Source organism: Orycteropus afer, unplaced genomic scaffold (genome assembly GCF_000298275.1).
Source record: "Orycteropus afer afer isolate SDZICR_OR568_19922 unplaced genomic scaffold, OryAfe1.0 scaffold00420, whole genome shotgun sequence".
In the NCBI taxonomy this organism is placed as follows: Eukaryota; Metazoa; Chordata; class Mammalia; order Tubulidentata; family Orycteropodidae; genus Orycteropus; species Orycteropus afer.
In genome coordinates this window covers 545,714-572,574 of record NW_006922007.1, presented here as the reverse complement: position 1 = coordinate 572,574, position 26,861 = coordinate 545,714, and the positions used below count along the sequence as shown (strand labels likewise).

The 26,861-nt window shown below is 43.6% G+C and overlaps 1 protein-coding gene across 1 annotated transcript in view; it reads right to left on the bottom strand.

Moving 5' to 3' along the window:
• The window catches only part of OSBP2 (oxysterol binding protein 2), a 343,782-nt gene that overhangs the window by 191,591 nt on the left and 125,330 nt on the right, over nucleotides 1-26,861 (bottom strand). Inside the window, 1 exon segment of the mRNA XM_042782709.1 lies at nucleotides 2,435-2,643. Within this exon segment, the coding sequence (XP_042638643.1) occupies nucleotides 2,435-2,643 (209 nt within the window).

Sequence of the window (26,861 nt, the reverse complement as noted above, 5' to 3'; positions counted from 1 at the left end):
AAAGAAAAGAAAAAAAAAAGTGCATTATGTGTCTGAAGGCTTCTCCTTCCAAGCTCATTTGAGCTTCAAAACACCAAATGGAGAGGAATCCTGCCATTGTTCATTGGCACTTAGCATATGCCACCTTGGACGAAATGCTCGTCTCTGTCCTATGACCCTACACAGAAGGCTAGCTAGCCCCTTGGGGACATAAGCCATGTGCTGCATCTCCAGCCCCTGAGCATGCCTAGGGCATAAAAAATAAAAGTGAGCCTGAGGCTGTTTCTGTGGGGGGCCTCCACTCCCCTGGAGGAAGCTCAGTCTAGGAGCCTCTAATACTGCTCCACTGGGTTAGTAAACACTTCCTTCCCAGCTGCAAAAGAAATTGTTCCTGGATGGCTGGCCCAGGAAAATTGCTCCAGAATGACTAATCCAATAAATGCTACCTGCTATATATATATATATATATATATACATAACTATATATCTATATAACTATCTATCTATCTATCTATCTAACTCCTTGGAAGGAAGATGGGGCAATCTACTTCCGTAGTGATACTGTCTTGGAAACCCAAGGAGGGGTCACTATGAGTCGGGTCCAACTCAACGGCACGTAACAACAACTATATATATATATACATATATATATATATATATAGTTTATAAAACTTAGGAACAGCTGGAAAGAGGAAGCTAGTTATTTCATGAACAATAGTATTCCCTCGGTTGACCAATGTGGTTGTCCTGAACCCAGTCACACCGTGAATTGTCATTTGCCACAGTGGCTTTCCTCCCAGCCATGCAAACTGAGACCCCAGGTGATAAGTCGGCCCAGGCTGGGCCAGGGCCCTGCCTGGGATGGCCTCAAGACCCTTCTGGGAAATCAGGTGGTATCCTGGGAACCCCTTGCCAAGCTCAGCATCACTGCTGACACACCAGAGGTATGTGAGCACTGACCCCAGGGAGACTAGTCCTACAGAGTAGATCCATGCTCCAAACAGGTGAGATTAGGAGACCAGACTGATAGTTGATGCTCTTCAATGCTCATAGAAAGCTAGCGCCGTGGGGGAGACCTTCCAAGGCAGGGAGACTACATCACAGAGTCTCTCATCCTTCCTTGTACTAGAGCACTTTACATCAGATTCAGTCTCCCCAGCCAGCCTGGGAGGTGATCCTGGAGCACAGGGGCGGGGCCCCGTGCTCACCTATAACCCAGTCCCCCCAGAAGGACGCACAGGTCTGTGGCGACATGCACCATTTTGTTTATAACTTCAGAAGCATTACCTCCCTTTCCTGTGTGTGTACATCCATTTTTTTTACTGGTCAGAAATGTTTCCTGTTGCCCTGGACAGGCAAGGCCATGAGGAAGTCAGCATTCTCACACACTGCTTGTGGGCATTTAGCAGTACAACCCCTATGGAAGTTAGTTTGACAGTGCCCCTTGAATTATAAATGAACGCTCCCATTGGCCCGGCAATTCCACTTCCTGGAGAGTACACTTCATTTATACTTGTACATGCATGAAATGAAGTATGTTCAAGGTTATTCACTGCAGCACAGTATGTCATAGCCAAGCAAGGAAACAACCCAAATGTTCATCAATAGGATAAAGATTAAAAAAAAAAAACTACGGTGTGTTCATACAATGAAATTTTAACTGTCATAAAAACAAAGGGAAACTTTTTATGCACTGATAGGGAAATACTTTCAAGATCTGCTGCTAAATGGAAAAAAAAATCTAGGTGGAACACAGTATTTATTTCAAAATAAGTACATACGTGAATATATATGAAAGGCAGATGTTGGTTGCTCAGGGTGGGAGAACCGAGTAACTTGGGACAGGAGTCAAAGGCAGATTTTACTACATAAGCTTTTGAAGCTGTTAGTTTAGGAATCACACACACACACAAAAAACTATGTTTTATAAAAACTAAATTTGTTAAACTAAAAAATAAAACAAGACTTCTTCAGACTTTTGAGATAGACTCTCACCTCAGTGAAGGCAACAGCTCTGGCTAATGTTTTTCAATCTCCACAATAGAACTGGAAAAAAAACTGGCCCAAGACACAGGGGCTTGAGCCTGGGTTCCCACAGCCAAAAGCTGCTTCTGGACTTGACCCACAGCAGCACTGAGGGCCTGCTGAGGTTCAACAGTGGACTTGTCTACAAAGAGGAATGCACAGCTCATGTCCTTCACAAATGCCTCCGCCCAGAAAATTGGCATCCACCCTTAACCACCTTGGCGGAGAGAGCATGGCAGCCATGCTCCTCACTGCTGAGGATGCCCAAGCTGAGTGGAAGGGGCAGACATGCACACCCTGACCTTCCACAGGGTCTGGACTAGCCTGGGTCTCCTGGTCACCACCACCCACTCACACTGTCAACTGCCACATCTCCAGACCTCCAGACACCACATACACATACCCGCCAGGCACTCTGCACGCTCACTACCTGAGTGGTTGCTCATCATGCGGACCGCCTTGGCCTTGGCCAGCTCCAAGGCAGTGATCCACTGCTGCCGCTCCACCTCTGAGCTGGCCTTGAGGTGGTAGGTTCTTGCCCCACAGGTCAGCAGAATGTTGCAAGAGTCCTCTGTGTCAATGTGTGCTGTGGACAGGTTGATGGTGCCCCGGCAGGTGTGGGCCATTTCACCCTGATTTCTGTAAGATGCAAGAAAAGGGATGGTTTAAGTCTCCCAGATGGAAGAAACCCATAAGGCAAACCTAAGAACCTCAGAGCTGAGAGAGGCCATGGGGTCTGAGTTGGATATGACATTTATTGGGACTGACTGGGTTGAGGCCACGTGTGCCCTCCGTAGAGTGTTGCTGAGGGGGTTGGGCCCACCTGCTGTGGTCTGAGTCCTCACAGAGGCAAAGCAGGCCTCTGACTCCATCCTGGGCTCTTTCTCTTCATTCTCAGGACCATGGAGCAGGAAAATAGTGGAATCTTGCACGAAAATTGAGATTGGAGGCCCTGAGCCCAAGAGGGTGGACTCAGAGGACCCCATGCCAGGAGTGACCTGGGAACAGTGTTGTCCCTGATGTGTATATTTCACTACTTCACTCTCAATCACGAGACCTGCAGAGTAAGGATGCCACCATTGTCCTCTGACCCTGTCATGGTGAACGACATGGCACTTACTGGGCTACCACAGTGCTACTTAATGACAAAGGTCCCCTTTGCTAGTTACAAGATTATATAGCTAACGGTACCAAAATTAGGGAAAGTGGAGGTGGCTAACGTGTGCACCATTGCTAACTGTGATAACTTTCTGAAAACTCATATCCAGCTATTTAACTCACTTCCTTAGGCCCATGAAGGATGTTCAGAATCCCCCGCTACACCAAAACTCTCCCCACACAGGAAGTTTGAAAGGAAGAGCAATGGGTCAGCATCTAACATTTCCAGTGGTAGGAACTCATCAGGCAACTTTCTGGTGCTTTTAGTGCCGATTTATTTCCCCTGGCTGTTCATCACTTGTCACTTTTGTGATTCTTCTACCAGTTCCAAAGTCAGATGACTTGAACTCAGTGAGGTACTCATCTTTCACTTAAGCAGCTGTTGCCTTTTCTGAGTCTCTCCTGCTTCAGTCACCTTTGTTAGAGAAGATGGTATAGTTTATACCTGAAGAAAAGCTCAGCTCTCAGGTGCTGACAACCTCCACTAGAGGAGACCCACTCTAGCTTACAGAACTGGCAAAGATGGGCAGGTCCTGTTGGAAGCCTGATGTTCTAGATTTAAGCACCTTCCAGGCTAGAGGTTGACTGAGTGCTCCAGGCAGAGGGAACAGCAGGTATAAAGACCATGAGGGAAGAAGGAGTTTATAACTTTCAACAAATAGAAGAAGATTCTGTGTGGCCAGAGCATTAAGAACAAGAGTGGATGAGAGAAAGTGCAGCTAGAAAATCAGGCAGAGACCAAATGCAATCTCTCAAAGGCCACATGAAGGGTTTAGACTTTTACCCTAAAACTAAAACTGTGGGCTTTCTGGTCTAATGTCAGGAAAGAAGTAGAGATAGCCAAGTGTTTCACCCACTTGGAAAAATGATGATTAAAAATGCCTTGTACACATCGGGAGACTGGAGTCAGCCCAGTGCTTGGACTTAGGTCTGGGCTAGAAGTTACCCAGCTGCTATTATAGTTGATTACAACCCAGAGACCAAAATAAATACCCACGAGTCCATACTGATATAAATAAACAATTGTAGGAAAAAATAAATGAGGGAGAAAGGACAGTTCGTCCTCAAGGAATGTTGATGGAATGATGGAAATAGAAAAATCATTAACTGCAAAATGGGATCCTGGACTGGGTACTAAAATAGAAAGAAAAAAAAAAAAACATTAAGGGAAAAATGGCGAACTCTGAATAAAGAATGGAGGTTAGTTAGTAGCATTGTAACAATGATAATTTCTTGGTTTTGATCATTGTACCTTGATTAGTTGAGAGGTTAACAACAGAGGAAGCTTGGTGAAGGGTGTATGAGAACTTTGTACTATTTTTTACAACATTCATGTAAGTCTAGTTACTTCAAAATAAAAAAAGTTTTTTAAAAATGCTATTATCATCTTCTTCCCAGGGTCATAGCTAATATGAAATCTTGAGGCCAGAACCTGAACTCCCCTGCCCTCAGGCTCAATGATTGGGTTAGAGATATTCCCAATGTCACTCAAAGGCAAAAGTCCCAAGTCCCAATCATAGGACTTAGTTCTATGGCTCTGCAGGGGGCTCGGTGGACATACTTACAACATCATTTGACTAAGAAGAGTGATAGGGGAGTAAAGGAGGGAGAGAGAACCTCCTAGTCAAGATGAACCTGAAAACCAAAATTCAAAACCCATGAAGAAACCAAAAAAACCCATTGCCACTGAATGGATTCTGACTCATAGTGACCCTATAGTACAGAGTAGAACTTTCCCCGAGGAGTATCCAAGCCTGTAAATCTTTAAGGAAGCACACCACCTTATCTTTCTCCCAGTGAGCTCCCGGTGGATTTGAAGTGCTGACCTTTTGGTTAGCAACGGAATGCTCTGTGCCACCAGAGCTCCATGAAGAAAGCCAATGGTAATAAAGATGCAAACAAAGTCAATGATAAGAAGATGAATCACTTTAGACAAAATGGAACTAACAAGACAATGTGAAAAAAATTTAATATAAAGCATCCATAATAGGAGCAAAAATTTCTGAAACAAACGTAGATATAATGAAACTACAATAGGTAGATATGAAAAAGGTACAAGAGAATTTCCGAAAATGAAAATATAAGATAAGCTTTATCAGTTGTGGTAGTTGTGTATCAACTTCGCTGGGTCTGGTTTTTAGTGGCTGGGCAGCTGGATCTAAGGTATTCTCTGTGATGAGACTGGTGGTGAACAGCTCCCTGGTGGAATCTACTGGAGCAGCTGAGTAGTGTGCTTCCAGTTCATAAGAAGCACTGAGAAAGGTCTCTGGAGCCTTTTGGCACACTTGGACCCCGCATATAGCTGATTCTTCATTCAGCAGCCTGCCATGCTTCTCGACAATCTTAGGACTGTCTCTGGACTTGAACTAATGTCCTGCCACGTTGTTTGGTAATCTTGGAACTGTGCCATTGTATTTGTCGGCCTTGGGTTTGTCAGCCTCAGCAGCCAGCAGCTGCCTGAGCTAAGAGAAGCCTCTAGCTTCAGTGGGCCAGGAGCAAGAGGCAGAGCTGAAGCCCAAGGTTGAAGGAATTTCATCCAGTGCCTAGAGCTGACACCTTGAACTCAGACTTCTAGCCTCCTAAACTGTAAGAGAATAAATCTGCTTGTTCAAACCATTCCATCTGTGGTATTTTCTGTTAGAGTGGCACTGAGGTAACCAAAACACCAGTCAACCAGCATCCAAATCTAAACTGAAACTTTACTCATTGTAATGGTGTTATTTTTATTAAGGATTGGACTATCTACCTCTGTAGAGATACCTCCTTGGAACCCCAAGGAGGGGTTGCTATGAGTTGGAATTGATTCAACAGGAGTGAGTTTGGTTTTTTTTTTTTTTTTTTGGAGGAGGTAAATGTTTCACTTTTACTTTCTGCACTGTTTGGAAAAAATTACATAGTGGCATACATATGTGAGTTTGTGGATTGAACCAGTCACCACTGAGTCAGTTTCAGTCATGGTGACCGCATGGTTTATCCCACGTGAGTCAGAGTAGAACTGTGCTCCACAGGGTTTTCAATGGCTGAGTTTTAGAACCAGATCACTAGGCCTTCCTTCTGAGGTGCCTCTGGGTGGACTAAAGACCCTTCAACTTATCAAGGTCAACACATTTTCTGGTCTTGGAATTTAGATCTACTCTCTTAAAATTTAGATGTTTTGTGTTCAATCCATTCTGTGATTTTTGGTGGCATAGTGGCTAAGGCATTTGACTGCTAACCAAAAGGCTAGTGGTTCAAACCTGCCAGCCACTCCATGGAAGGAAGACTGAGCAATCTACTTCTGTAAAGATTTTATTGCCTTGGAAATCCAAAGGGGGTCACTATGTGTTGGAATTGACTCGATGACAGTGAGTATGGTTTTTGGTATTCAGTTTTTAAAAACTTCAGTGGCAGGGGAGGGGACACAGCAAAAATAAGTAAATAAATAAAAAGAAAAAAAATTCAATGGCTTCTGTGGTAGTTAAGTTTGTGTGTCAACTTGGCTAGGCCTGGTTGAGTGGCTGGGCAGCTGGATGTAGTATTCCTCATGATGAGACTGGTAATCAACTCCATGGTGGAATCTACTGGGAGCAGCTGAGTAGCTGCCTTTTGGTATGTGGTCTGCTTCCTGTATATAAGTAGCAGCTTTGGGAACAGTCTCTAGCTTATGGCATGCTTGGACCCTGCATGTAACTGTGTCATTGTTCAGCAGCCTGCCATACTCTGCCAACCATGGGACTTACAATGGACTTGAATTAATGGCCATGTGGTAACACTGGGACTGTGCCATTTTATTTGTCGACCTTGGGCTTCTTAGCCTTGGCAGCCAGCAGCTGTCTGAGTGAAGAAATGCCTCTTGCTTCAGTGGGCCGGAAGCAAGAGGTAGAACTGAAGCCCAAGGTCGAGGGGTTTCACACAGCCCCTAGAGCCTGGCATTTTCAACTTGGACTTAAAGTCTCCAAATTGTTAGAGGATAAATTCCTGTTTGTTAAGGCACAAATAAATACAATAATGGCACAACATCTTGGAGAATACCAACAACTTCAAGCCACATGTACAAAATACAAGATAAGATGTCTCAAGCAACTGATAGGGCCAGAAAACCTTCTGGAGGAAGGAAGGGTAATGGAATTACTTGAAAAGTAATTCAAACGAATTTTATTTAGGACCAGGACAACATATATTCTTTTCTAGCACACATGGATCATTCTCCAGAACAGACCATATTTTAGGCCAGAAAAGATGTCTCAACAAATTTAAAGCCATCAAAATAGTACAAAGCATCTTCTAAGATCACAATATTATAAAATTAGACATCAATAATAGGAAGAACAAGAAAAAAAAATGAAATAAATGGGAACAGAATAATATGCTGGTTAAAAACTACTGGGTAATAGAAGAAATAAAAAAATTCCTAGAATCAAACATGAATAAAACAACTTACTAAAACCTTTGGAAAGCAGCAAAAGCAGTGCTCAGGGGACAATTTATAGTAATAGAGACACACATCAACAAAGAAGACCCAAAATCAACATGTTAACCCAACATCTCCAACAATTAGAAAAACAACAGTAAAAAACAAAACAAAACAAAACAGAAAACCATTTTCACCAGAAGAAAAGAAATAATAAAGATTTGAGCAGAAATAAATGAAACAGAAATATACAAAGAATCAACAAGAACAGAAGTTGGTTCTTTGAAAGGATTAATAAAATTGACTAAGCAACAGAAAATAAAGGAAAAGGAGACGATATAAATAAAATAACTAAGAAATTAAATGGTTACATCACATTAGAACCAATTGAAATAAAAAGGAGAATAATAGAATACTATGAAGAACTGTTTTACAACAAATTTGAAAACCAAATTTGAAATTTCTAACACAGATAGAAGTAGAAAATTTGAACAGACCCATCACAAAAGAAGAAATTGACCAGGTTATTTAAAAACAAACAAACAAAAAAACTCCCAACAAAAAAAAAAAGTCCTGGCCCAAATGGCTTCACTGGAGAATTATACCAAATACCCAGATAAAAGCTGACACCAATTCTACTCAAACTATTCTAGAACACAGAACAGGATGGAATACTCCCCAAAACATTCTATGAAGCAAGTATAACCCTGATACCAAAGCTATGCACAGATAACACTTAATAAGAAAATTATAGACCAACATTCTTTGTGAGCATAGATGTAAAAATTTTCAACAAAATCCTACTGAATAGACTCCAACAACACATCAAAAAGTAATAATAATAAGGGCAATTCATGCCAGGTATGCAACAATGGTTCAACATTAGAAAAACAATCAACCATAATCCACCGCATATAAAAAAAAATGAAGGAAAGAACCATATGATATATAAATTGATGCAGAAAAGGCATTTGATAAAATCCAATACTCATTCCTTGTTAAAAAAAAAAAAAAAAAAAAAACCATCAACAAAATGGGACTAGAAGGGAAATTCCTCAACATAATTAAAGGCATATACACAAAACTTATTCAATCTGTATGCTGAGCAAATAATCCAAGATGGTGGACTATAAGAAAAAGAACATGGCATCAGGATTGTGGGAAGATTCATTAACAACCTGCAATATGCAAATAATACAATCTTGCTTCGTGAAAGTGAAGAGGACTTGAAGCACTTACTGATGAAGATCAAAGACTACAGCCTTCAGTATGGATTACATCTCAACATCAAGAAAATAAAAATCCTCACAACTGGACCAATAAGCAACATCATGACAAATGGAGAAAAGATCGAAGTTGTCAAGGGTTTCATTTTTACTTGGCTCTACAATCAACCCCCTTGGAAGCAGCAGTGAAGAAATCAAACAACTTATTGCGTTGGGCAAATGTGTTGTAAAAGACCTCTTTAAAGTGTTAAAGAGCAAAGATGTGACTTTGAAGACAAAGGTGTTTGTGCTGGTATTTAGCCTTAGATGGAGTTTGCCACCCGCGTTGGGCTGGATTCCCAAGCAACCCGACTCCGGGAAGATTTGGGCCCAGCACGCTGGGGGCCACTACTGATCTCACACTGTCCACGGGAACCTCTTAATGGTTTCACGTCCTCTTGAACTCTCTCTTCAAAGTTCTTTTCAACTTTCCCTTATGGTACTTGTTGATTATCAGTCTCATGCCAGTAGCTGTGTGTCAACTTGGCTGGACCACAATTCTGTGTGGTTTAAGCAATTGTGACATGGGTTGTTCCAATGATGGGATCAGATGCATATGTTCTGAGCAGCCAATCCGTTGAAAGGGACTTTCCCTAGGGGTGTGGCCTGCTTCCAGTATATTTATGGACATCCTGGGAAAAGAGACACTCTTCTCTTCTGTGGATTGGGATTCCGTTGTGCTGCCTACAACTGCCCATGAGCGAACAATCCACCATTCAGCCTGGAGATCTTGGATTCACCATTCATTGGAGTCAACAGCTGGTATACTGCCTGCCAACCTTGAGCTTGTCAGCCCCTGTAGCTGCATGTGTCGGGAAAAGCCTCCAGCTTGATGTTTGATCCAAGAACTTGGGACTTGCCAGCTTCTATAAGTATGTGAGCCATTTTCCTAAGATAAATTTCTCTTTCTCTCTCTATATATAAGCTTTACTGGTTTTGCTCCTCTAGAAAACCTAGTCTAACACATTTGGTACCAGGAGTGGGGTGCTGCTCTGACAGATACCTAAAATGTGGAAAAAGGAATGGAGTGCATCCTTGACCCAAGACACTGGCAGAGATATACCCCAGCATATGGCTTCAGAGAGGGAAGGAGCAGAGCCAAGAGACCAGCATAAGAGACGGCAGGAGCAGAGCCGAGAGAACCAGCATGAGACAGCGACTGCCTTACAAGCCCACGGAGGAGAAAGCTGTATGCCATTGCACAGGTGGCTTCCTGGAGGAGTGGGTTGCTTTGAGACATTAATTGGTAGAAGAGACCAGCGTGAAATGGAGTAGCAGGTTGGCCGGCCCACAGAGCAAGAAAGCTGAGTGCTTTGGGGGCAGGAAGATTTCCTGTGGAGTGGGTTGCCTTCAGCATTAATTGGCAAAAGCAGAGAGATCAAAGAGATGGGAAGGAGAGCTGCCTCAGCCTTAAGGGTAGGACCACAGCCTTTGGGGGTGGGACCACCACAGCCCTGTAGGTTTCAAAGAGCCAGACCTTCACCAACTGGGTGCTGGGGTATGGGGCTGTTCATTCATGTGAACTAATGGGATGGAGTCATAGCCACTGCCCAAAAGTGAGGGGGCAGGGCTGCCATGCCCAAGAAGGAGAGGAACAGGACCTGCCAGGCCAAGGGGGTGAAGTCAACACTCAGGAACTAGGGGACTGGAGTTACCCAGTGAAGAGATCTGTACAGATACCACCCACTGAAGATCTGTGCAGGTGCCAAGTTGACAAGGGGTGGAATTGTGCTGGTTAAATTTGTGTGTCAACGTGGCTAGGCCTGGTTGAGTGGCTGGGAAGCTGGATGTAGTATTCTCCATGACGAGACTGTTAATCAACTCCATAGTGGAATCTACTGGGAGCAGCTGAGTAGCTGCCTTTGGATATGTGGTCTGCTTCCCATATATAAGAAACAACTTTGGGAATAGTCTCTAGCTTATGGCATGCTTGGATCCTGCATGTAGCTATATCATTGTTCAGCAGCCTGCCATGCTCTGTCGACCTTGGGACTTACAACAGACTTGGATTAATGGCCTGCCGTGTGGTTTGGTAACATTGGGACTATGCCATTTTATTTGTCAACCTTGGGCTTGTTAGAGTCAGCAGCCAGTAGCTGCCTGAGTGAAGAGATGCCTCTAGTTTCAGTGGGCCGGGAGCAAGAGGCAGAGCTGAAGCCCAAAGTTGAGGGGCTTTCATACAGCCCCCAGAGCCTGGCACTTTGAACTTGGACTTAAAGCCTCCAAACTGTAGAGAATAAACTCCTGTTTGTTAAGGCCATCCCATTTGTGGTAGATATTCTTGTCAGAGTGACACTAGGTAACCAGAACAGTGTCCCTAACCCAAGCCATGCTTTTTCAATCACCTCATGGGTCTGTGAAAGCTGGACAATTAATAAGGAAGAATGAAGAAGAATTTGTACATTTAAACGATGATGTTGGTAAAGAGTATTGAATATACCACAGACAAACAAATCTGTCTTAGATGAAGTACAGCCAGAATGCTCCTCAGAAGTGAGGATGATAAGACTTTATCTTCATATTTTGGTCATATTGTCAGAAGCCACCTGTGCAATGGCATGAGGAAAGATATCATGCTTGGTAAAGTAGATGGTCAGTGAAAAAGAGGAAGACCCTCAATGAGATGGATTGACACAGTGGTTACAACAATGGGCTCAAGCATAGCAACAATTGTGAGGATGGCTCAGGACTGGGCAGTGTTTTGTTCTGTTGTACACAGGGTTGTTATGAGTTGGAACCAACTCAATAGCACCTAACAACAACAACAACACATGAAACCAACAGCCAACATTATTCACAATGGATAGAGACTGTCCTCTTACATTCTCCTTGCAAATGGAAACCAGACAAGGATGTCCTCTGTCATCACTCCTATTAAATATTGATTGGAAGTCCTAGCCAGAGCAATAAAGCAAGAAAGGGAAATAAGGCATTTGACTGCTAACCAGAAGGCTGGCAGTTCAAACCTACCAACCACTCCCTGGAAGGAAGACTGGGCAATCTATTTCAGTAGAGATACCACCTCAGAAACCCAAGGAGGGGTTGCTTTGAGTCAAATTGACCTGATGGCAGTGATTATTATTATTATTATTATTATTATTATTGGTAAAGAATAAGCAAAATTATCTGTATTTGCAGATGACATGATCCTATACACAGAAAATCCTAGAAACTCAACAAGAAAACCACTGGAATTAACAGAAGGATTAAACAAACTGTCAGGGCACAAGATCAACATACAAAAATCAATTGGATTCCTCTACACTAATGAAGAGAACTCTAAAAATGATATCAGGAAAACAATACTATGTACAACAGGCACCCCAAAAATGAAATACTTAGGAATAAATCTGACCAGAGGTATAAAAGGCTTATACAAATAAACCTACAAAACACTACTCCAAGAAACCAAAAGAGACCTATGTAAACAGAAGAACAAAATATCACGCTTTTAACATTGTGAAAATGTCAATACTCTCCAAAGTGGTTTACAGATATAACGTAATGCCAATTCAGTTCCATCATCATCCTTTAAAGAGACGGAAAACTAATCAACTTTATACGAAAAGGAAGAGGCCCCAGATAAGCAAAGCACTACTAAAGAAGACCAAAGGAGGAGGCCTCTCACTTCCCAATCTCAAAACCATGGTACAACCATGGTAGTCAAAATAGCCTGATACTGGTACAACAACAGACACACAGGCCTAGGGAACAGAATTGAAAACCCCAAAATAAATGCATCCACCTATGGACAGGTCATCTTCAACTCAATGTTGAAATACATTAAATGGGGGAAGAAACAGTCTCTTTAACAAATGTGCTGGCAAAACTGGATATTCATTTGCAGGAAAATGAAAGAGGATCCACACTTCACACCATATACAAAAACTAACTCAGGATGGATCAAATATCTACATGTAAAACCTAAAACTGTAAAGATCATCAAAGAAAAAATAGGGGCATATTCGGGTACCCTCATTTATGGCATAAATAGACTTGTCGTGTTGTTGTCGTGTGCCGTCAAGTCGGCCCCGACTCATAGCGACCCCTCCTTGGGTTTCCGAGGCAGTATCACTACGGAAGTAGGATTGCCCAACCTTCCTTCCGAGGAGTGGCTGGTGGGTTTGAACCGCCAGCCTTCTGGTTAGCAGTCAAGTGCTTTAGCCACTATGCTACCAGAGCTCCTATAAATAGACTACCAAACATAATTACAAATGCACAAACAGCAGAAGATAAAGTTATTTGGAAGACAGGAGCTTAACTCTATGCTATAAAATTTTGTGATTTGATCAGTTTTAGAACTCCAGTATCCTCTGTTTCAGTCACTGGAAAATGATCTTAATACACTGAGGTTTAAAGTAGCATTGTTGTTGTTGTTGTTAGGTGCCGTCGAGTTGGCCCTGACTCACAGCGACCCCTCCTTGGGTTTCCGAGGCAGTATCACTACGGAAGTAGGATTGCCCAACCTTCCTTCCGAAAGTAGCATTAGATTGTACAATTTTATGACATGCCATTGATATTGTTGTAGTTGTGGTTGTTTGGCTGAATTTAATTGTTACTTTTGTAAGCCGGTAAGAATATTCTGGAACTCAGCTGTTGTCCAGTAATTATATGTGAATACTAATTATCCACTAGGGTCATAGCCACAGACTAAATAACTTTTAGACTTGCCTATAAAATGCTGATAAATGCTGCATAAAGATTTGTGATTAAGAGGAGGCTCTCAAACTAAAACTGAAAAAAAAAAATTAGATCCATAAATGCACAATTAAACAAATGCACAGATAGGAACCTCCGGGGCAGAGGTTCTGCAGGAAATGGAGAATCTGAAAGTATTGCATCAAAGAGTATACTGAGATCATCTGAATTGACACTATGGCAGAAGCTACCAGAGCAGTGTGATTTCTAAACAACAGGGCTCAGTGACTCACAAAGAAGCAGGCCCACAATGACTATCTGTTGTGTGAATGAATGAATGGCTGGATGAGGAGGGGTGAGAGAGAAGCAGAGGCCCTGAGCCGTGAACTGGGTGCCGTGGGCAGGTGCTGTCTGTTGGCTGCCCAGCATTACTAGAGTTTTCCATCTACATGGACCTGCCCAGTTCATGTTATAGAGGGTAACAGGCCCAATGCTGCTGTCCTAGCTCCCCAGCAGCCAGGGCATGTACAGGCCAATCCAATGCATCTGCAGAGATCTTTCAATCTGGAGCTAAAGATGCAAAAGCGTATGCTCAGAGAATGCAAGCCAGAGGTTGGGAGGAGATATTCACAATAAATATGTCCAACAAAGAACATGTATCAAGAAAATACAAAGAACTAAAATCAGTAAGAAAAGGGCAGATGGCCCAACTTAAAAATTGGCAAAAGACTTGAATAGGCACTTCACAAAGAGGATATCCAAATGGCTAAGAAATATATTTAAAAAGTGCTAAACTTCACTGGCCAACATTGAACATATATATGCCCTCAAAACCAAGAACCAGACTCACTGCCATTGAGTAGATTCGACTCATAGCGACCCCTCCTTGGGTTTCCGAGGTGGTATCTCTACGGAAACAGATTACCCAATCTTCCTTCCAGGATTGGCTGGTAGGTTTTAACCGCTAGCCTTCTGGTTAGCAGTCAAATGCCTTAGGCACTATGCCATCAGAGCTTCCACACATGCCCTTGTTGTTGTTGTTGTTGTTATGTGCCGTCAAGTCGGACCCAACTCATAGCGACCCCTCCTTGGGTTGCCGAGGCAGTGTCACTGTGGAAGTAGATTGTCCAACCTTCCTTCCGAGGAGTGGCTGGTGGATTTGAACTGCCAGCCTTCTGGTTAGCAGTCAAGTACCTTAGGCACTATGCTACCAGAGCTCCTACACATGCCCTGTTGCTGTTGTTGTCATTTGCCGTTGAGTCAGCCCCGACTCATAGCGACCCCTCCTTGGGTTTCCGAGGCAGTATCACTACGGAAGTAGGAATGCCCAAACTTCCTTCCAAGGAGTGGCTGGTGGGTTTGAACCGCCAGCCTTCCCTAGGACACTGCAATTCCATTCCTACCTATTTCTCCAACAGGGATGTGTATGTATGGGCACCAAAAGACATGAACTGGAACTTTCATGGCAGCACTATTCTGAATAGACAAAAACAGAAAACAACCTACATGTCCATCAGCCCTTGAATGGATAAACAAACTAAAGTTTGTCCTTTTGCTTAGATACTAGACAGCAATGAGGATAAGTGAGAGCTATACATAACAACATGGAAAAACTTCACAAATACAATGCTCAACAAAAAAGACACAAAAGAAAACATTCTGTGACTCCATCTATAGAAAGTACAATAACAGGTAAAACCAAGCTATGGACTGGGAAGTCAAGACAGTGGTTACCCTCGAGGAAGCAGTGACTGAAAGCGAGACAGGGGCTGGCCATGTTTGATTCCCTCCGTGGGTATGGGTTCTTCAATATGTACATTTTGTGAACATTCACTGACCTATGCACTTATTTGTGTACTTTTTTCTATGCATGTTAAACTTTTTTCTATGCATTAAAAAGTTCGTATTTTGAAAGACAGGCATGGAGACAATTCCTGGTGGCAGTGGCAAGAGCAATGGCCAGTTCTCCAGGGCAGCAGAGACAACAATTCCCAGCGGGCATCAACCTCTAGGGCCTGGTGGTCATGCCCTCTTGGGCATGGTTCTAAAATACGATTTTCCACCCTGGATCTGGCTACTTGGCCCCTCTTCTCATCTCTTCTCTGAATTCTCCTGCCTTCTCAGCAATTCTGTGAGCTACCTCAGATTCTTCCAATAAATAGCTTTCTTGCTTAAATTATCCAAGGGTAGTTTTCTGTTGTTCTCAACTAAGAACCTGCTGGTACACATGAACATCGGACACAGAAGGGAGTCAGAAGGCAGGGAGGGCAGGGAGGAAAGTCGTACATGACAAAACCAGCAGAAGAAGTAATTTTCAGTTCTATCTCTCAGGCAAGAAGCATCTCTTATGACCTTTCTAGGCCTAAGTAAGAAAGCTCAGCTTATTAGTTCTAACTACTTAACAGTCCTCAGAGCTGATCTTGATGTGTGAGAAAGGTGTGAATATTAACCTCCATGTTTCAAATGCAGAGGCTAAGACTCAGAGAGGTGGGTAATTTCCTGGAGGGCTCACTGGAGTCCACCCATCCCACAGCCTCCAGCTCTTATCCACTAGGCTACATGGACTTGCCTGCCATGTTTTAATTATACTCTCAAAAGCTATGGAAGTTTGTCAGATGGCATCCTTTGGAAAACACTCAACATCTCAAATGTCAGAATCTGCCCATCAAACAGGAGCAACTACTACGACACAGCACCCATTTTCAGAGATGAGCCTGTCACTATGAGACCTGACACCATTTCATTTTGCTTCTGGCCTCATTCTTTGCCATTTAAAGTTTCCCCTGAGAAATGTTAAATAAATGTTGCTAGAAATTCTGCAGGAAGGACATATCTAATGTAATTTAAAATAAAAAAAAAAAAGGAAGAAAAAAGAGACTCAAAAGCCATTCTCCTGTCACTGAAATGCATTTCACTACATTTTTACACAAAGGGAGGATGACAGTAACTTCTAAAGCAAAGCATTCTTTTTAAAACAGCTTCCATAGGAGACAGCCATAAATGTGACCCATCTGATCCTCACACACACACACACACACACACACACACAAACAACTCACTGCCATCAAGTCGATTCTGGCGTATAGTGACCCCCACTGGGTTTCTGAGGCTGTAAATGTTCACAGAAGCACACTGCCTCATCTTTCTTCAGCAAAACAGCTGGTGGATTCAAATCACCAACCTTCAGGTTAGCAGCCAAACATCGTAACCACTACACTACCAGAGCTTCTCACAAGGGCTTTTAAAGTGAGCAAAGCAGACATTTATTTGTCTAGCAAATATTTATAAAGCATATTCTATGGGGCAGGAACCTGTAGGAGGAATTAGCCCCATTTTACAGACCAAGTCCACAGGACTTACAAATATCAAAGCCAGATCTGAAACCTGGGTTCTCTGCCACCAGCTCAGGGCTTTTTCTGTGTAGAATACTGGGATATATCCATCCGGAAGTAACATTTTGGTTGACTTGGTCATAGTGTGTCTTCTCCACTCACAAGCTAGCATATAAGTTCCATGAGACACAGGCCTGGCCTGTCTCATCTCTGCCTATCACAGAGCTAACAAAGGCACAATGTCAGGGATGATGTGCTGGCTCAGAGAAGCAGTGGGGCAAAGCCAGGGTGATGGCCAGCCCTGAACCACAACACAGTGATGTCAGCCTAATCCCCCCCCATACCTCACCCCAGAGTCCCACTGACCTCACACTTTAAGCATAATAATAACATCTCACCCTCATCATTATCACTCACTGAAAATACAGACCCTTTTTGTGGCTCCACCAAATTGTCAAAATACTAGGCACAACCAAGTCACACTAACATTATTATACAGGCAAACGCTTTAGATCTCAAATTTAGACTACAATGTCTTATTGAAGTAGCAAAGGGATAAATGTGCCACTTCTCTTTTTCTTTTTAAAATTTTTATTGTGAGTTGGGTGAAAGTTTACAGAGCAAATTCATTTTCCATACAATAGTTCACATATATTTTATTTCATGGCACTGACTACAATCCCCACAATGTATCAGCTTTCTTCCCACTTCCTCCCTGTAGCTACCTTTCCCGTGTCCTTCTTCCCTACATTCCTGCCGCGTGAGCTATCTCTCTGTGTAAATACTACTCTTCTGTTCTCCCATGATTGATTGTTCCAAGGAATGTATGTACCCGATGTAAATGTTCATCCCATGTGCTTGACTGGATTCTCCAGAGAAGCAAAACCACTAAAGCTTATAGAGAGAGGGAAAAAAAAGAGAAATTATCTTAGGAAAATGGCTCACACACTTATAGAAGCTCGCAAGTCCCAAGTTCTTGGATCAAACATCAAGCTGCAGGCTTTACCTGATTCAGCTGCAGGGGCTGAAGAGCTCAAGGTTAGCAGGCAGTATACTGGCTGTTGACTCCAACGAATGATGAATCCAAGATCTCCAGGCCGAATGGTGCATTGTTCGCTCACGAACAGTTGTAGACAGCACAATAGAATCCTGATCCATAGAACAGAGTCTTTCCCCAGGATGTCCATAAATATACTGGAAGAAGGCCACACCCCTAGGGAAACTCCCTTTCAATGGATTGGCTGTTCAAAACATACACATCTGATCCCATCATGGGAACAACCCACATCACAATGGCTTAAACCACACAAAATTGTGGTCCAGCCAAGTTGACACACAGCTCCAACTATGACAGTCCATCCCTTGTCAACTCGGAAGTTGTACACATCTTCTTAACCATATATAATCTCCAAATAAGGACAATCATAAAAGTCATATTTGCGCCAAACATGATACGCTAACACGCGTACAACCAAACGCATTACCTTATTTACATTTCACAGTTCATTTAACAGAAGAAAAAAAATATTCGGTCCATATATACAATGAAGAAATGTAACAATCACAGTCCTTGTTTCTGCAACTGGTGATGTGCTCATAGCTGATATTCAGAACTACCTTCTTCCACCACCCATTCTGTATTTCCTTGTCCTCAGCAAGTACCTCAGCTGGTCGTGGTTGTTGGCCTGGTGGGGTGACCCAAACCTTCATTCCTGAAGGGTCTGGCCATTAGTAGTCATATCAGAATTGGGTGGCTGTAATTTTCCATTGACTTTAATCACAGGGCATGGTAGTACTAACAGACATCTTAAAGAATCTCCTGTATTCCGGACATATTCTTCTTTACCTGCATTATGTAATGTCAATCCAATTTCCCCTTGGTAATCAGAATCTATCACACCAGATAGTACAGTAATGCCCTTCTTTGTCTGTTAATCCAGAGGCATGAGGAAGCCAAAATGGCTGAGTGGCATTCTTAATTTCTAGTTCAATGTAGTCAGTATTGTATCGCCAGGTGGGAGTGTTCCTCCCTTTGGGACTAAGATCTCCAGACCCACAGAGCACAGGGTAGCAGGAATAGGAAGCAAAATTTTTTGAGTGGGCCATTAGGGGTGTAGTGAGTGGTACCACTCCCGTTTCCACCCCTTGGTTCCTGAGCCCATGAATCCTGGCTATCGGGGAAACAGCATCATATATTGGACACTGGTTTAGAGCACATACAGCCTCCTGGAGAAATGGAGAACATTTCCCCAACCCTTCAAGGTATTACCACCTAGCTGGCACCATAACTGTATTTTCAGTAGGCCATTCCATCATTCTATCAAGCCAGCTGATTCAGGATGATGGGGAACATGGTAAGACCAGTGAATTCCATGAGCACAGGCCCATTGCCACACTTCATTTGCTGTGAAGTGAGTCCCTTGATCTGAAGCAATGTTGTGTGGAATACCATGATGGTGAATAAGGCATTCTGTTAAGTCCATGGATGGTAGTTTTGGCAGAAGCATTGCATGCAGGGAAAGTAAGTCCATATCCAGAATAAGTATCTATCCCAGTAAGAACAAAACACTGTCTTTTCCATGATGTAAGTGCTCCAATGTAATCAACCTGCCACCACGTTGCTGGCTGATCACCCTGAGGAATGGTTCAATATCATGGACTCAGTGTTGGTCTCTGCTGCTGGCAGACTGGGCACTCAGCACTGGCAGTAGCCAAATCAGCCTTGGTAAGTGGGAGTCCATGTTGCCAAGCCCATGCATAACCTCCATTCCAGCCACCATGGCCACTTTGTTCGTAAGCCCATTGAGCAATGACAGGAGTAGCTGGGGAAATGGGATGGCTGGTTTCCAGTGAACATGTCATCCTATCTACCTAATTGTTAAAGTCCTCCTCTGCCAAGGTCACCTTTTGGTGGGCATTCATATGAGACACAAATATCTTTACTCCTTTTGGCCCAGTCACAAAGATCTACCCACATACCTCTTCCCCAAACATCCATGTCACCAATTTTCCAATCATGTTTCTTCTAAGTCCCAGACCATCCAGCCAAGCGATTAGCCACAGCCCATGAATCCATATATAATCACACATCTGACCATTTCTTATTCCATGCAAAGTGAACAGCTATATATATGCATGGTTCAAAGGTCTACCCATTGGGAGGATTTTTTTTCACCACTGTCTTCAAGGAAGTGCCAGAAAGGGGCTACAGTGCCGCTGCTGTCCACTTTCAAGTGGTGCCTGCATATCATGCAGAACCATCTATAAACCAGGCATGAGTTTTCTCTTCCTCAGTCACTGATCATAAGGAACTCCCAATGATGTCATAGGTGCAGACTGGGAGAGGGAAGGTAATGTGACTGGAGTGGAGACCACAGGCATTTGGGACCCTTCCTCATGCAACTTACTTGTGCCTTCAGGTGTCGCTTGAGCCCTATCTCTTTTATACCACTTGCATTTAATGACAGAGTGCTGCTGTGCACGTCCAAATTTATGACTCTGTGGGTCAGACAACAACCAGTTCATGATGGGCAGCTCAGACCTCATGGTGACTTGGTGGCCTATGGTTAGGTGTGCAGTCTCTACTAAAGTCAAGTAACAAGCTGAAAGCTGTTACTCAAAAGGAGAATAGTTATCTGCAGAGGATGGCAGGACTTTGCTCCAAAATCCCAAGGGTCTATGTTGCAATTCACCAATAGGGACCTGCCAAAAACTCCAAACAGCATCTCTATCTTCTACAGACACTTCAAGTACCATTAGATCAGCCAGATCATATGCCCCAGTGGCAAAGCAGCCTGCACAGCAGCCTGAACCTGTTGCAGGGCCTTCCGTTGCTCTGGACCCCACTCGAAACTAGTAGCTTTGCGAGTCACTTGATAAATAGGCCACAGCAACAACCCAAATGAGGGATGTGTTGCCTCCAAAATCCAAAGAGGCCCACCAGATGTTGGGCCTCCTTTTTAGTTGTGGGGGAAGCAGGATACAATAACTTATCCTTCACTTTAGTAGGAATATCTCGACATGCCTCACACCATTGGACCCCTAGAAATTTCACTGAGGTGGAAGGTGCCTGAATTTTTGTTGTGTTAATTTCCCAACCTCTAGCATGCAGATGTCTCACCAATAAATCTGGAATCATCGATACATCTTCCTTACTAGGTCCAATCAGCATAATGTCATCAATATGATGGACCAGTGTGATGTCTTGTGGAAGGCAAAAGTGATCAAGATCGCTATGGACTAAATTATGACATAGTGCTAGGAAGTTGATATACCCCTGAAGAAGCACTGTGGAAGTATACTGTTGGCCTTGCCAGCTGAAGGCAAACTGCTTCTGATGGTCCTTTGAGATTGGTATTGAGAAAAAGACATTGGCCAGATCAATAGCTGCATACCAAGTACCAGGAGATGTACTAATTTGCTCAAGTAATGAAACCACATCAGGAACAAATCAGGAACAGCAGCTGAAATTGGAGTCACCACTTGATTAAATTTACAGTAATCTACTGTCATTCTCCAAGATCCATCTGTTTTTTGCACAGGCCAAATAGGTGAATTAAATGGGGATGTGGTGGGAATCACCATCCCTGCATCCTTCAAGTCCTTGATGGTGGCAGTAATCTCTGAAACCCCTCCAGGTATGCAGTATTGCTTTTTTGTAGGTAGAGGCAGTTCTAATGGCTTCCACTTGGCTTTTCCTACCATAATAGCCCTTACTCCACATGTCAGGGACCCAATGTGGGAATTCTGCCAATTGCTCAGTATATCTATTCCAATTATGTATTCTGGAACTGGGGAAATCACTACAGGATGGGTTCAGAGACCCACTGGACCCACTTTGAGTTGCAACTTAGCTAGGATTGCATCAATAATTGGACCTCCATATGCCCCACTCTAACTGGTGGGCCACAGTGATGCTTTGAGTCTCCTGGAATTAGTGTCAGTTCAGAGCCAGTGTCCAGTAATCCCTGAAAAGTCTGATTACTTCCTTTTCCCCAATGAACAGTCACTATCATAAAAGGCCTCACATCCCTTTGGGGAAGGCTGGGAGAAAGACTGGCATTATAAGTTTTTGGCAATGTAGTGGAGTCCTTCCTCAAAGGGACCAGGGCTTCCCTTCTTTCAGGGGGTTGTGAGTCTGTAAACTGACTCAAGTCTGGGAATTGATTGACAGGTCGTGAGTCTGTATCCTATCAATTCAATCTAGGCTGCTGTTCATGTGACCCAGAATTCTTCTATCTATACAGATCAAGTAAATATTTAGTAGGCTTGCCATGAATTTCACTACTAGGAACACCATGCGCCAGTAGCCAATGCCATAATGCCACAAGAGTCAGAATATTCTGATTAGTGTTCTGACTCTGCTGTCCATTATGGTAACCATGCCCACCTTGCCTTTGTCGATTAACTGCAGCCACCTGGTCCCTACTACCACGGGGTCCCATCAGCCCCATTGTAGTTAAGTGTCTTAGTTCAATTAGGGTAGTTCCCACTGTCAAATCTGGCTTACATAAAATAGCAATCACAGCAGTCTTCAAGTATGCTGGAGCTCCCTTCACAAATTTATTCCTTACTGTACTGGTGAAAGGTGTGTCCTCTGGACTCTCCATTTCTGGCTCTAGGGGTCTAATCTGAGAAATCTATTTTAACAGGTGAATTTCCCTAAGCCTCTGGATACCTTCTACATTATACTAAGGCAGGTCTTGTACTTCAACTTGACTTAAGGTAGGCCACTGCATAATCCATGCTTCAGTAAGCCAACCAAATAAACTATTAGATCCTTTCCTAACCTCTTGAGCTGAAACACTGAATGAAGACTCTGTACTTAGTGGGCCTAAATCAATAAACTCAGATTGATCCAATGTTACATTCCTTGCACCATTATCCCACACCCTCAGTAGCCATTCCCATACATATTCTCCAGGTACCTGTCTGTACATGTTAGCAAAGTCAAGTAGGTCTTTTTGGGTATAGCATACCACCTCCTTAGTCACACTTTGTATTTCACCTTTTGGGGCTCGCTTGGACTTAACTTTAGTTATAGGTCTAGCAGCAACAATGGGTGGTTGGGGCAGTTCCTGAGAACATTCAGCAATGTCTTCCATGGCCTCTGCCTCAGGCAATGATCCAGCAGGACCATTTTGGCTCATCCCATCAAACTGAGGTGGAGGGGATAATGGTTTTACAGTAATCCCTTCAGATGGGAAGGATTCAACAGAACTTACAGGCAACATTTCCTGATCTTCCTGACTATCTGCCCATATGTCCCCATTCTAGGTTTCAGGATCCCATTTTTTCCCAATCGATGCCCTCACTTTAACTTCAGACACCATTCTGGGTTGGTAATTTAATTGGCATTGTAAATTCAGCCACCCTTACAATAAGACTCTGGGTTTGGTTTTCGGCAACATCAGCTCTGTTACTAGAATAAATAAGGCTTTCTTTCAGAGCACAACTGGAAACATTGAGGTCTTTTGGCACTTAAGCTGTGACTCAGCAGCCCTGAGCTCTTCTCCCTCTTTAACCACTTTCTCTAGTGTAAGTAGGACAAACCAACCAGCTTCCTTATACTCCTCATGCTGACAAAATTGCAGAAAAGTATCAAATATGCGATCACCCAGAGCCTCACTTCTCAAAAGTACTTGATCTGTTGGTGGTGCTATTTTGCATATTAATGTTGCCACCTCACACCACGGATTAGCAGGGCCCTCTTGACTAATGGCTGACGGTTCAAACCCACCAGCCACTCCTCGGAAGGAAGGTTGGGCAATCCTACTTCCGTAGTGATACTGCCTCGGAAACCCAAGGAGGGGTCGCTATGAGTCGGGTTTGACTTGACGGCACATAACAACAACAACAACAACAACTTTACTAATGGAGGTAGTGTGTTCTGGTTACCTAGTGCCGCTCTGACAAGAAATATACCACAAATGGGATGGCCTTAACAAACAGGAGTTTATTCTTACAATTTGGAGGCTTTAAGTCCAAGTTCAAAGTGCCAGGCTCTAGGGGCTGGGGGAAAGCCCCTCAACCTTCGGGTCCAGCTCTGCCTCCTGCTGCTGGCCCACTGGAGCTAGAGGCGTTTCTTCACTCAGATAGCTGTTGGCTGCTGAGGCTGAGAAGCCCCAAGGTTGACAAGTAAAAAGGCACAGTCCTGATATTACCAAACCACACGACACCCATTAACTTAAGTCAATTATAAGTCCTGAGGTCAGCAGAGCATAGCAGGCTGCTGAGCAATGACATGGCTACAGGCAGGGTCCAAGCATGCCATAGGCGAGAGACCATTCCCAAGGCTTCTCCTTAAATACAGGAAGCAGACCATATCCCAAAGGCAGCTACTCTAAGCTGCTTGTGGTAGATCCTACCATGGATTTGATTGTCAGTCTCCTCATGGGGAATGACTACCACCAGCTTCCCAGCCACTAAACCTGGCCCAGCCAAACTGACACACAACATAACCACCACATGAGGCCTTTTATGAGAGTGACTGTTCATTGGGGAAAAGGAAATAATGAGATTTTCGGAGCCTACTAGATACTGGCTCTGAACTGACACTAATTCCAGGAGACCCAAAGCATCATTGTAGCCTACCAGTCAGAGTGGGGGCATATGGAGGTCAAGTTATTGATGAATTCTTAGCTAAGGTACGTCTCACAGTGGGTCCAGTGGGTCACTGAACCCATCCTATAGTGATTTACCCAGTTCCAGAATGCATAATTGGAATGGATATACTGAGAAATTGGCAGAATTCCCACACTGGGTCCCTGACATGTGGAATAAGGGCTATTATGGTAGAGGAAGCCATTAGAACTGCCTCTACCTACAAAAATAGTAAACCAAAAGCAATATTGCATCCCTAGAGGGGTTGCAGAGATTACTGTCACCATCAAGGACTTGAAGATGCAGGGGTGGTGATTCCCACCACATCTCCATTTAATTCACCTATTTGGCCTGTGCAAAAAAACAGATGGCTCTTGGAGAATGACAATAGATTATCATAAACTTAATCAGGTGGTGACCACAATTGCAGTTTCTGTTCCTGATGTGGTTTCATTGCTTGAGCAAATTAGTACATCTACTGGTACTTGGTATGCAGCTATTGATCTGGCCAATGTCTTTTTCTCGATATGAATTTTAAAGGACCATCAGAAGCAGTTTGCCTTCAGCTGGCAAGGCCAACAGCATACCTTCTCAGTCCTTCCTCAGGGGTATATCAACTCCCCAGCACTATGTCATAATTTAGTCCATAGCGATCTTGATCACTTTTGCCTTCCACAAGACATCACACTGGTCCATCATATTGATGACATTATGCTGATTGGACCTAGTAAGGAAGATGTATCGATGATTCCAAATTTATTGGTGAGACATCTGCATGCTAGAGGTTGGGAAATTAACACAACAAAAATTCAGGCACCTTCCACCTCAGTGAAATTTCTAGGGGTTCAATGGTGTGAGGCATGTCGAGATACTCCTACTAAAGTGAAGGATAAGTTATTTTAAATGGCTTCTCCCATGACTAAAAAGGAGGCCTAACATCTGGTGGGCCTCTCTGGATTTTGGAGGCAATACATCCCTCATTTGGGTTGTTGCTGTGGCCTATTTATCAAGTGATTCAGAAAGCTGCTAATTTTGAGTGGGGCTCAGAATAACAGAAGGCCCTGCAACAGGTTCAGGCTGCCATGCAAGCTACACTGCCAGTTAGGCCATATGATCCGGCTGATCCAATGGTGCTTGTAGTGTCTGTAGTAGATAGAGATGCTGCTTGGAGTCTTTGGCAGGTCCCTATTGGTGGATCGCAATGCAGATCCTTGGGATTTTGGAGCAAAGCCCTGCCATCATCTGCAGATAACTACTCTCTTTTTGAGAAACCACTTTTAGCTTGTTATTGAACTTAAGTAGAGACTGAATGTCTAACCATGGGCCACCAAGTCACCATGAGGTTTGAGCTGCCCATCATGAACTGGGTGTTGTCTGACCCACAGAGTCATAAATTTGGACATGCACAGCAGCACTCCGTCATTAAATTCAAGTGATATATCAGAGATCAGGCTCGAGCAGGACCTGAAGACACAAGTAAGTTGAGTGAGGAAGGGTCCCAAATGCCTATGGTCTCCACTCCAGTCACATTACCTTCCCTCTCCCAGTCTGCACCTATGGCCTCATTGGGAGTTCCTTATGATCAGTTGACTGAGGAAGAGAAAACTCATGCCTAGTTTATAGATGGTTCTGCATGATATGCAGGCATCACTTGAAAGTGGACAGCAGCGGCACTGTAGCCCCTTTCTGGGACTTCCTTGAAGACAGTGGTGAAAAAAATCCTCCCAATGGGTAGACCTTTGAGCCATGCATATGGCTGTTCACTTTGCATGGAGTAAGAAATGGTCAGATGTGTGATTATATATGGATTCATGGGTTGTGGCTAATCTAATGGCTTGGCTGGATGGTCTGGGACATGGAAGAAGCATGATTAGAAAACTGGTGACATGGATGTATGGGGAAGAGGCATGTGGATAGATCTCTGTGACTGGGCCAAAGGAGTAAAGATATTTGTGTCTCATGTGAATGCCCACCAAAAGGTGACCTTGGCAGAGGAAGACTTTAATAATCAGGTGGATAGGATGACATGTTCACTGGAAACCAGCCATCCTTTTTCCCAAGCTACTCCTGTCATTGCTCAATAGGTTCATGAACAAAGTGGCCATGATGGCAGGGATGGAGGTTATGCATGGGCTCAGCAATATGGACTCCTACTTACCATGGCTGATTTGGCTACCGTCACTCCTGAGTGCCCAATTTTCCAGCAGCAGAGACCAACACTGAGTCCACGATATGGAACCATTCCTCAGGGTGATCAGTCAGCAACGTGGTGGCAGGTCGATTACATTGGACCACTTCCATCATGGAAAGGACAGCATTTTGTTCTTACTGGGATAGATACTTATTCTGGATATGGATTCGCCTTCCCTGCATGCAATGCTTTTGCCAAAACTACCATCCATGGACTTACAGAATGCCTTATCCACTGTCATGATATCCCACACAGCATTGCTTCAGATCAAGGGACTCACT